Source organism: Zea mays, chromosome 3 (genome assembly GCF_902167145.1).
Source record: "Zea mays cultivar B73 chromosome 3, Zm-B73-REFERENCE-NAM-5.0, whole genome shotgun sequence".
NCBI classification, from domain to species: Eukaryota; Viridiplantae; Streptophyta; class Magnoliopsida; order Poales; family Poaceae; genus Zea; species Zea mays.
Window position 1 is genome coordinate 40,936,982 of NC_050098.1, and position 12,391 is coordinate 40,949,372.

The window sequence follows — 12,391 nt, forward strand, 5'->3', positions numbered from 1 at the left end:
GATTCCGTTTGTTGGCGATTTATGCCAAAGGGGGAGAGAGCATGAGCCCAAAGCAAAAGGACCGCACCACCACCAATTTCAAAATTTTAATCTTTCAATTTGGTTTTAAAGAAGTATTTTCAAATTGGTATCTTATGTGTGATATAATTTCAAATTGGTATACCCTCTTCAAAATTAACATAAAAACCCTCTTGAACACTAAGAGGAGGATTTCATTAAGGGGGAGTTTTGTTTAGTCAAAGGAAAAGCATTTGAAACAGAGGGAGAAAATTTCAAATCTTGAAAATGCTTCTCAAAATCTTATTCATTTACCTTTGACTATATTGCAAAAGGACTTTGAAAAGGATTTACAAAAGAATTTGCAAAAACAAAACATGTGGTGCAAGCGTGGTCCAAAATGTTAAAGAAAGAAACAATCCATGCATATTCTATAAGAATTTATATTGGCTCAAATTCTAAGTAACCTTTGCACTTACAATTATGCAAACTAGTTCAATTATGCACTTCTATATTTGCTTTGGTTTGTGTTGGCATCAATCACCAAAAAGGGGGAGATTGAAAGGGAATTAGGCTTACACCTATTTCCTAAATGATTTTGGTGGTTGAATTGCCCAACACAAATAATTGGACTAACTAGTTTGCTCTAGTCTATAAGTTCTACAGGTGCCAAAAGTTCACAATAAGCCAATAAAAAGACCAAGAAAAGGGTTCAACAAAGAGAGCGAGGGACAACCGAAGTGTGCCCTGGTCTGGCGCACCGGACTGTCTGGTGTGCCACCGGACAGTGTCCGGTGCACCAGGGAACTCCAAGATGAACTCATCACCTTCGGGAATTCTCAGAGGCGCTTCGCTATAATTCATCGGACTATCCGATGCACCACCGGACAGTGTCCGGTGCCCCAAGGAAGAGCGGCTCTGAACTCGCCAGCTTCGGGAATCCGCTCCGCTATAATTCACCGGACATGTCCGGTGCACACCGGACTGTCCGGTGAGCCAGCGGAGCAACGGCTATTTCACGCGCAACGGTCGACTGCAACGCATTAAATGCGCGCCTGCGCGCGCAGAGGATAGAGCACGCGCGGGGGGCACACCGGACAGTCTACAGGACTTGTCCAGTGCGCCACCGAACAGCCAGGCGGGCCCACAAGACAGAGCTCCAACGGTCGGAACCCAACGGCCTGGTGACGTGGCTGACGCACCGGACAATGTCCGGTGGCGCACCGGACTGTCCGGTGTGCCATGCGACAGCAGCCTCCACCAAATGGCTAGTTTGGTGGTTGGGGCTATAAATACCCCAACCACCCCCACATTCAAGTTATCCAAGTTTTCCACCTTCTAACTACTTACAAGAGCTAAGCATTCAATACAAGACACACCCAAGTGATCAAATCCTCTCCCAATTCCACACAACGCTTTAGTGATTAGTGAGAGAGATTTGTTGTGTTCTTTTGAGCTCTTGCGCTTGGATTGCTTCCTTCTTTCATTCTTTCTTGTGATCATCTCATTTGTAAGCAAGGCAAGAGACACCAATTGTGTGGTGGTCCTTGCGGGAAGTTTGATTCCCAATTGATTTGAGAAGAGAAGCTCACTCGGTCCGAGGGACCGTTTGAGAGAGGGAAAGGGTTGAAAGAGACCCGGTCTTTGTGACCACCTCAACGGGGAGTAGGTTTGCAAGAACCGAACCTCGGTAAAACAAATCCGCGTGTCACACTCTTTATTCGCTTGCGATTTGTTTTGCACCCTCTCTCTCGGACTCATTTATATTTCTAACGCTAACCCGGCTTGTAGTTGTGATTAAGTTGTTAAATTTCAGATTCGCCCTATTCACCCCCCCCCCCTCTAGGCGACTTTCAATTTGCATGATAATAAGAAAGAAATTGTATACCCCCAAATTCAGGGTGTTACACCACCCTAGGCATGTTAGAACAATCCACAACCCCAACTCAAGTGATGATAGAGCAAACCACATTCAAGGCAACCAACAAAGCTCCCGATCTTCAGGAATACAACAAACCACTTATAGGCCACTAGCTCCAAGGGGTAGAGGAGGACGAAGCTTCAAAGGAAGGTTCAGCTCCCAACCCAGGAGGTTGTTCTATTTATTCTATGGGGAGGATACGAGACTTACAACAAGGACGTGCCAAGTCACGATCCAAAAGCAAAAGGAGATAGCTGAAGACGAAGCACGGCAGAATCAGCCGAAGCAGGTCATGCACACTACTTCATGATGTTCGCCATATATCCCTAAGTATGTGGGCAACCAGCAACCCACATCATCAGTAGCTTCGGCAAGTCATTCTCAAGCTGCATGGGCTCAGCTACCACCACCACCACCTATGGCACCAACCTTGATTCACAATTAGCAGCCAGAAGGGCATCGTCAAGCGCAGCAACAGCTCAAAACATGAGAGGAGTCCGAAGCTCGCACAATTAACAGCATTGTGCCCAAATCGAGACATATTTACTAAATCAATACAGGAGCTCGGCCACAAAGCTTTCAAGTTCAATGTATTTTTTTTCTTTTCTGTCCATATATTTCCCCTCCAAAATCAATATAAGAAGGTTCAACCTTCAGCCTGTTGTAATAAATGTGTGGTTACACCATCGAGTGTAACAAGAAGGGTGATGAAGCTCCAAAGTCGTTCCTAAGGAAATGCAGAGCTAAAAAACCACCTAAGTAAAAGGTGAAGAAGCTCCAAAGTTGTTCCTAAGGGAATGCAGAGCTTAGCTCCAAAGTCGTCCCTAAGGGGACGCAGAGCTAAAATACCACCTAAGTAAAAGGTGAAGAAGCTCCAAAGTCGTTCCTAAGGGAATGCAGAGTTGAAATACCACCTAAGTAAAAGGTGAAGAGACTCCAAAGTCGTTCCTAAGGGGATGCAGAGTCTTATTTGTGCATCAATGTCATTTGCATCATACCATCTCATCATACATCATCCTGCATCAACAGAAACAGTGCAAAAAGAAGAAAAATTGCTCCTTAAGACACACTTCTTAACCCATGAGGTTAAGCCTATTTTGGCAAAAGAGCCATATCGAAAATACAAGATACATGCTTTTAACAGATGTTGTCATATGAAGCTTATATCTTCGACAACGGTATTCTTATGCAACGTTCAGGGCAAAACCTTCAGAGTTACTTCGGCAAAAAGAAGAGGGATTTCTTTCTTCGTGAAGCGTGAAAAGAAGAGAATGTGTTTTTTTCGCCAGCGGCTCAAAAACGGTACGTACGAAGGTTTCACGCATCGCAAAGAAATATATTACAACAATACATATGCAAATATCTGATAATTGTTTCTTACAAAAACTAAAACTACATACAAGGACCCTAAATTCTCAAATATACAAACTTTAGTCTTCTTTTAAGACCTTATCGGTAACTTTGCTCAACAGTCTGTTGACACCTTCGTCAACGGCCTCGTTAGCAATTCTAGTTACATCAAGCGCCCCCTTCAGAGATGGATCAGCTTCAGGATCGTATAGCTCTAGAGGGGGAGAAAGCCCAGCTGCATCAAAATACAAGTATCTGTTAGTACCGAAGCTACAATAATTTACGAAGCTAAGTTGTAATGAATATACATATAAGTATGGCGCATTCAGTAGTCTCTTCAGCTCTCTTAGCCTCTTCTAAGGCGTCATGAGACTCTTTCTCATTTCTTCTAATAGCTTCGCCAGCTATTTCTCGGCCACCCTTCATCCATACTTTGGAATAGAACTTTCCGCTTAATGCAGTAGCGTTGGCTGAAGGGTTTTTAATGTTATCAGCCGAAAGCAAGAATCCTGGTTGAGTCACATCCTTGGCATGTTCACAACCGACCTTTTCCAGGACTGACACGACCCCTTGGACATCAACGAAGGCACATAAATCTCATCTGTCGCTAAGAATTTCTTCGAAAGCTTCGGTTTCGCCGTTAATCCAGCGGATAACTACAAGAAACTGGTTAAAGAACGTGGGTGAAAAACCGTCGAACTTAATGTAATAGGCCGTCGAACTTACCATAAGAACGTGGGTTTACCCACGAACATAGCCGACGGCGATTTTTGGACGAACTTAAAGAAGTAAGTTCGACGGCCCCCACGTTCTTAAGGTTAAGAACGTGGGTACCGTCGAACTTAAGTTTAAGAACGTGGGTACCGTCGAACTTAAGGTTAAGAACGTGGGTTTTTAAGTTCGACGGGGGCCGTCGAATTTTTTTCCATAAGTTCGACGGCACCCACGTTCTTACATTTAAGTTCGACGGGGCCACGTGGCCGTCAAACTTATGGGTCGTGCCTGGGTCGGTGAGGGCTGCCCATTAAGTTCGACGGTACCCACGTTCTTAACCTTAAGAACGTGGGTACCCACGTTCTTAACCCTTTTCTAGAAAAAAATAAAAAATACAGAAATGCAAAATTAGACACACATAATATTACATGCAACACAATATATCACATACAATACAGATTTCAAACACATTGATATATGTACATATCACAAATTCCAGGCTAAGCACGTTCACATGGCAGGCAGGGACAGATATATTCACAAGGTAATACAAGACTACAAGTCCATAACATTAATTAACACGGTTACAAGAATAAGAATACAACCTATTGACCAGAAATATGCTTATTAACTAACAAGGGTAGAAAAAATAACTATAATTTTGCAATTGGTATTAGTATTATACAACATGCAAATGGAAGTACATATGTGCTTATAGCAAGCAGTGCCAATTGGGTTGTGTCAATTGGTCGCCGCCCAGTAATAAGCTCAAGAAGCATGACTCCGAAAGAAAATACATCAAATTTTTCTGTGAGCTTGCCAGACGCTGCATACTCAGGTGCCAAATACCTAGAGCCAGGAAGATGTGTATTAGCAAGCCATAATTATTACTAGCATTAGCATAACAAGTTGAATGTTGGAATAACTCTCCTGATAGCTGAGAATATGATGCAAATGACAAGGTTACAAAAACCTATAGGGTATTGTATCATTAAGGAAACTAACCAGATTCTGATCTAGTCTGAATTGCATCAGTATTAGGTAATGGCATCCACATGCTTAAAATTTTCAGCCAAATAGGTATGCAGCATGTCTGCCTATAATGTCTAACCTTGAACTTGAATTATAAGGTAGCATTTATACATACCCAAAGGTGCCCATTACTCTTGTTGAAACATGGGTGTTATTATTAGTAGTGAACTTTGCAAGTCCAAAGTCAGCAACCTGTAGAGAGACAATTGTTAGATAAAATAAAGTTCAAAAAATTAAACGGTGGTCTGTACATTTAAGCAAGAAGGCTGTATAATTCTCATCTGATGTGGTTATAGACAAAATTCAACTAATGTGATCAAATTTCAAGCAAGCAAAACTTTACGGCCACCAAAATAGATTAGTTAGCAGAGATCACTTTATAACAACATCAAACCAGATATAATTAGTGGACTGCCAAAATGTCCTAACATAATATAACTTAATCAAGTGGTTTATATAAGCATTGTGTGATAAATACATTTTCAGTTAACAAAAACAGTCAGCTATTAACTCTAGAACAGAAAAGAAAAACTCAGAGCATACCTTATATTCAAATTTGAAGTCAAGAAGAATGTTAGATGCCTTAATGTCGCGGTGGATGATCTTTGGATGACCTGCTCATAAGAAAGATGTTATATAAGACCCGTGTATATTTCAATATTTACTAGGAAATATGATTGTAATAAAATATTAATCATCGTAATGTATGTACACTCACAGTCTTCATGAAGATGAGCTAAACCCTTGGCAGCACACAGAGCGATCTTTAATCTAGTGGGCCACTCCATTGTTGGTCGATCGTTCCCCGCAAAAGGTGCAAATATGTCATAACAATGCACAAGAGAACAAGAAACAAATGGAATTAACGAGCAACTGATATCATGAATGCCTCTATCAAATTTCAGGACAAGCAATAAATCCATGGATTGCCCTACAGTAGAAGGGACTTTTGTTGGTGCAAGCAAGGTACTTGGTTGTGGATTGCCAGTTCGAACAAGAAAAGTGCAAAGAAAAATTTGCCAAAGAGACCAGCAGTTGAGTACCATTTCTTCTTCCAGACGATAAGGCCAGCAAGTGGCTAAGGGCTTAACTCTAAGAAATGGCTAAGCTATTTTTTCATGCTGAAGAGAAGGTAGTGGTTGCTTTCTAATTAGCTCAAGTTTCACATGCTACAAAAATTCCTCCAACCAAACAATCCTACTGATTAGGTGGCCAAATTTACTTAATTATTCTCATATGCAAATTTGTTATTTGTAATATTGAATAGCACACAAGAATATCATATACTTGAATGGAAAAAAATGGAAGAATCAGAAAGCTCAGTTGAACAGCTAAGCTTTCAGGTTATAGTGGATAGTGAACAGCTATTGCCTCCAATTGTAATGCATTCTAGATGTGCTAACCAAACATGGCGACCGGTCTCAAAGAGAAACTAAGTAAAAAATCAAACATGTGGATTGCAGAATCACAGATAATAAAGATAAAAAAATGGTGGAGGTAGGATCTCGCCACCAGAGTAGTTAGAACCAGATCCACCACTACTATTTAGCATCGCTGCTGCTGCTGTTGATGGCGGCGACTGAGGAGGATGATTGTTGGAAACAACAGACTAATTGATGGCTTCTTCAGCTCATGGTTTGCTATCCACCAACCCCACTACGAAAATTAAGGAACACTTAAGTGGTTATGTCCATCAAGAAAAGATATACATATTCCAGTGATTTTCTAGAATACAGTAAGCTTCAGCAAACAGTTAAGAATTGCCTCTGGATCAGATTCTTGAGAGTCGAAATCTTGATGAGGACGTTTACCAGCAGCAGAAGCAAAGCTTGCAATGAACTGTGGATTAATTGAAGTCCCAAATGATAAAGCACCTATAAAATAATTTTACCCAAGCAAGAAACATCTAAAAAATAATACCAAGGCATAGTGTATATCTAGATGGATAACAAAAACTGAGCCTAAAAAAGCTAGAACGACTTATAATTTGGTATGGAAGGAGTAACTATTTCAGTATAGGAAAATTGATTGTTTTCTCACTGTAGATAAAATCAGTCTCGAGTGTTTCAGGCCACTTAATATTTGCCAATACCTGATTCAAATAAATGTTAATTACAATTAGAAAACTTGGTTAACATCTGTAAAGAGGACAAGTGGCATGTACTGAAGTGACATAAGTAACTAAATAGCTATTGAGCAACTTACAAAGTGCAATTCAAGAAACCAAACTGAACAAGCAACAAGAAATAAGTGTGAAAGCTGAATTGATTCTGATGAATGTACAGTTCTTTCTCTGTTTTAGGCTCTGATTGAAAGGCAGAAAATTTTCTTGATTCCTTTGTAAATTGAAGGTTCCCTGTAAAACTCTACCATTCCAAGGAGAACCTTAGGAAGTACAAATACCAATTTTATATGTCCTTACAGAGCAGTGAGGCAAAAACAACTAAAGATGCACATAATTTCATCATATAAAATTATAAACCTCTTCTAACCGCCAAAGTCCAAGGCACCGGTGCAAGGATGCTATCAAGCTGATGTATTAGTCTGGCCCCTACTGAACTTGCTACCAAGCTACGCCGTTCTGGATTTTCTTTCTTTCGCTAATTATTACTGGTCAGAAGTCAAGCAAATTTGTGTGCATCTTCATGGTCTTCTCATGATTCATAAGAAATGCACAAGTTCCTTGGCTGCTACAAATGAAAATAAATACTCCTCTACTAGTAAAAGCATGTGTATATACCAAAAATACTCATCCATTTTATTGACGGCATATCTACCTGCTAGTTTATATGAGCAGACCTAAAATTCAGATTTGACAATAACAGCGGAAACAAGATGATCAATCAACTACTTACTTTCGATGGCGCTTCATCGCCATTCTCATCTTTATCCTTCTCCCCTCCAAATAAACTGTACACTCAGAAAGATCTATAACTAGCTCTCTTCCTTGCGGAACACGGCAAACTGAAAGCGCCTTCTATGTTTATTCTATTACCTGAATAACAGTCAAGAGTGGGCACAAGATGTTCAGATGTTACCCAATCCAACATCAAAATATCAGCAAGTATGCACTGGTGACTCAGTACAAAAGAATGTCAGTCTAGAATAAGTGCGCAAGAGTCCATTTTATAGAAGTTTGGTTCAAGTGTTCAACAAAGCAACAAGAGTCCATAGTCAATCTAAAAACCTAGAGTAATTTTCTCATGCTCGTAATTGTTCATCGGCAGGTCCAGCTGAGTAATTGTTCCAAGATAAACAGTTCTGACTCGAGCTCAACGGCTCCAAGCCAGGCAGCCGGCTACCATAAGTGATAGCTGCTCACAAGTCCCAACGAAACCAAACCGCGCCTGGCGCTGCCGCACGGGACCCCGCTCGACGCCCTACCTCCAATGGAACTCTACCCCAAATCAGACACTCAACACATGATTATGTCTAACAAAATTGGTTGTGTCAGGCCCACAAGGGATACAAATGGCTCATAAGCTTAGCATGGTCCTGCTAATTATTAAGCCCAAAGAAAGTAAGGATATGAAAACTTTTCAGTTTGCTCTATAATCCAGAATATGAAATCCTTGCTGATTTCACATGATAATTGCAACAATCTGCAGTTCTCTCTAATACCATGCCCTATTTCACTACCGATATAGTTTGAGCATGCCTTGACCTGAATCTTCAGCTGCCAAGTTCAGGGACTCCAATGGCACAACCTAACGAATTTTAGGAACTCACAATGCACTTCACTCCAACAAAAATAACCAGATTCTAGTGGCCTATGGAACAGGAATTGCTGCAGAATAGACATGCCACTGTTATCTTTGAATAAGAGAATGGAACTCAGTTCAAACTTGAAACTTGATGATTTTGATACTTCTTAAGTATGGTGCTCAACTTAAGTTACAAGGTAGAAAACTATACAACGTTTATGAAATAGATGCATATGCATGCTAAGTAAATATAAAATGTATGCAGGTTTACCATCTAAACTTCATGGGGATCTAGGTAGAGAGCCCTATCATCCTGTACCCCAGCAATGTGTGTTGATGTACCAGGTTTTCCACCTAAAATGCCCAAGCTTTGTGGGAACATAAATGTCTCCTTTAGTAATGGGATGTACCTGATAGAAAGGAAACAGGTAGTAATTAAATACATATCAATACGACATTTTTATTCATTGCCATGATGACTGCATGAATTTAAAATTGGTTTGCATATTAAGAATAACCAACTATCTATATATTAACCTATCATGTTCGTCTAAAATATCACAACATTGCCCATTTTTGCAAAAATAAGTCCCAGGCCACATTACTGTCCTTAAGTTTTGTAGTGTATAGGTAGAAAAGCGTAACATAGGATGACTCCAAAATTCAGATAGCGTAACATAGGATGACTCCAAAATTCTGATAGCAGGAACGTTGACAAGGCTTCTATGTGAAGAACAGAGAACATCTTTAAAGGCTAAAATATGCTAGCTTTACCGTTCTTCTCGTATCTTGTTGGTGCTCCCCAGATGTCACTCCATGAGCCACCCTTTCTGGAATCATCTTGGCTCATCCGCCTTCTTACCTTCTCCTACAAGAAATGCAGACAGTTCATATATCAAAAAAACTACTATTGAATCAGACCATGTTGTTCTTTCTTGTATATCCAATCAAGCAGAAAATTGTACCAGGACTTTGGCTTGTCTTTTCTCCCAGCGTGAACTTGCCTGAGAAGGCAGAAAACATATTACAAGAGGTTAGAAAGCCGTGGCTAGTTTGACTTTGGAAGAAGTGTTGATGATATAACATATCAACTTCAGGAAGTGATTGCCTCATCAATATTTCGATGCTATCATCAGAGAAGCACCACATACTGAAATAAGCAATAAAGCTACGATTGTTCAATCACTTGAAATGATACAAATGTTTAGATGCAGAAACATGCTGGATCATACATCTTAATCTACTAGTCAAAAACAATGAGGCTACAGTCAACCATAAAGAATTATATCTACTAGGTATTTAGGTAAACAAAGAAAAAGAAACTCCCAAAAAGGTGACCCCATTGAAATCTATTTCAAGAGGTTAGCATAGCAACTAGTAGCATCTAACACATGCATTGCTTCACCTATACTCATCTAGTTTTCATGCAACTTAAGCATTGTCCCTTTTTTTACTACTCACAACTTATTGCAGTGATTTCTGTTCTTGACAAGTATTTGGAGCTGGAACACAAATCCAATATACATGAGATCTGTTCAAACATGGCATTAGAAAAATGTGTGAAACCACAATTAATTTGAACCCCCACCCAAAAAAAATTGAAACCTAGAGACAGATAAAACAAACAACATTGCAAATATAAATGCATCACTCGTGGACTCAACATAAAGTCTTCTTTCCTGAACCATTCGACTATTTGGCAGGTTGCTATTTTTATACTTAGGTAACAGATTAAACCACTAATGCAGTCATGACATAACATAGTAGAGGAAAATGTAAAATGGAAAGGGATGGTAGTTTTTTTTAGGCTCGGGAAGTATCTGATATCAGCGAAAAGGATGGATAAAAAACCAAGCTTATCTATCTGCCCCGTACCTGATAGTTCATAAATGTTTCAATTAGTTCCACAGTTTGAAAAGATCCAAGCAAGCAAGACTGATACCTGTATGTGTAGACCCGAAGAAATGCAATGCAACTAAGTTAAAATAGTAAGATAAACTTGGATTACTGCAGAGATTCTTCTGTGTTGTGACTAGTCGCCTAACTCAAATGCTACGACTAGTTGTGACTAGTCGACGAGTCGAGCGACTAGTAGAGAAAGTCAAGTCGCTCATATTGACTATCACCTCTGCATCTACTTCTCGACTAGTCATTACTAGTCGCTCGACTTTAAAACCTCCCAAGCATCCAAAATCAGGGAGCACTTGCCTAAGCCAGGCAGATTCTTCTGTGTTGAAGAAAGCATACCCAATGTGCATAAAGATAAATAAATTTGTAGGATGGCTCAGCTATACGACATCAGTTGTGTTAAATGGCATTGCTATGAAGTGAAAGTGTGTGAAAGCATATGCAATACAAATGGCACTATCATTATGAACTAAGGTTCAGCACAATTCTGGTGGACAGCAAACCAGACAAGCATTTCACCTTTGCCTACATTCAAACAAAAATGATCAAAGAAGAATGTAACATGGTAGTCAAAATAATCTTACAGTCAACATAATCATACATTTACTCTCTCTACTCTGTGCATTACAAAAACGAGAACTTATCAGAACATCAGAAAAGGTAGTCAAAATACATGACTTGAAACCAAAAGAAATGTTTGTTTGGCCCACGTTATACCAAATTTTCAGTAGGGATACTAGGATCATTGGTAAATTAACGAAAAAAAGATAAACATTTTTCCCCATCCTCACCAACTGTCAATAGCTTCTTGAATCAGTTCTGTGCTGCCTGATTGGTCGTAAACTCTTGCCCGTCCGAAATCATCCTCGATTTGGAAGACCTTAGAACACACGTTAGCACAGTTCTTGCACCCTGCAGAGGGATGCAGAGGGATGTGGGTAGGACACAATTAAGAGCTCACCGAACTGAATCCAAATAAAATTTCTGTTCAGGACAAACTCATCGGTACCTATGCAGCTAAACTCGTCAACAAACACGTGAAATCAGTTCTATACAGCTAAGCTCCCCAGCTGTGGTTTACATCAAACAACCAAGGAAGAACTATGCAGAACCCAATGCAGTAGCAGTGAAAACGAGCTAATGTTTGAACCGCTGGGGTTGGCGAGCAGGGGCGGCGGCGCGACCCGCTGTCGGTGCCGAGCCGGGGCGGTGGTGCCGAGCCAGGGCGGTGGCGCGAGCCGGGGCGGTGGCACGGCGGCGGCGTGGCCTGCTGTCGGTGCCGAGCCGGGGCGGCGGCGCGGCCTGCAGGCGGTGGGGCGGAGGCGGCGCGGCCTGCAGGCGGTGGGGCGGAGGCGGCGCGGCCTGTAGGCGGTGGGGCGGAGGCGGCGCAGCCTGGCGCTGGTGAGAGAGAGAAGCGTGTGGGCAGGAATGAGACATGTGAGAGAGAGCCGCAAGTGGGATTTGGATTTTAGGTTTTAATGATTAAGTTCGACGGTGTACACATGCCCGACGAACTTAACTTAAGAACGTGGGTACCCACGTTCCTAACTCGTTAAGTTCGACGGTTTTAGCTAAGACCCACGAACTTAACTTAAGAACGTAGGTACCGACGTTCTTAATATAACCCATGAACTTAACTCAAGTAAGAACGTCGGTACCCACGTTCTTACTTTTACCCACGAACATTTACCCATGAAATTCTGCTCTGTGGAAAATGCGCCAACTTTAGAAAAGCTATTCTTCAAATTCTTAGCACATTCTGTAG

At 41.0% G+C, this 12,391-nt stretch overlaps 1 protein-coding gene across 11 annotated transcripts; it reads right to left on the reverse strand.

Annotated features, from left to right (window-relative positions):
- Positions 1-4,497: 4,497 nt before the first annotated feature.
- Positions 4,498-12,078, reverse strand: LOC103649993 (proline-rich receptor-like protein kinase PERK1). 11 transcript variants are annotated; one of them, XR_002267979.2, is made up of 12 exons: positions 11,777-12,060; positions 11,418-11,538; positions 9,684-9,722; positions 9,493-9,586; positions 8,990-9,128; positions 7,870-8,009; positions 7,055-7,106; positions 6,826-6,888; positions 5,733-6,670; positions 5,558-5,628; positions 5,130-5,206; positions 4,498-4,831 (listed from the first exon to the last, which is right to left on the reverse strand). XR_002267979.2 is itself a non-coding variant. In XM_020550191.2 (8 exons), exons 5-8 carry the CDS (start codon positions 6,058-6,060, stop codon positions 4,636-4,638), a joined length of 672 nt encoding a protein of 223 aa, XP_020405780.1. In that variant the 5' UTR covers positions 6,061-7,106; positions 7,870-8,009; positions 8,990-9,128; positions 9,493-9,586; positions 9,684-9,728; the 3' UTR covers positions 4,498-4,635. The 11 variants fall into 11 exon arrangements, 1 of the variants encoding a protein (XP_020405780.1); XR_004857121.1 differs by having other exon boundaries at positions 11,636-12,060; XR_004857120.1 differs by having other exon boundaries at positions 11,418-12,072.
- Between the last annotated feature and the right edge of the window lie 313 nt (positions 12,079-12,391).

Excerpts from the sequence above, each read along its gene's own strand:
- LOC103649993 (XM_020550191.2), bottom strand. The coding sequence starts at position 6,060 with ATGGTACTCAACTGCTGGTCTCTTTGGCAAATTTTTCTTTGCACTTTT. Across the intron at positions 5,207-5,557 it reads ACTTCAAATTTGAATATAAG|GTTGCTGACTTTGGACTTGC; the intron begins GTATGCTCTGAG and ends GTCTCTCTACAG. Across the intron at positions 4,832-5,129 it reads AGAGTAATGGGCACCTTTGG|GTATTTGGCACCTGAGTATG; the intron begins GTATGTATAAAT and ends TCCTGGCTCTAG.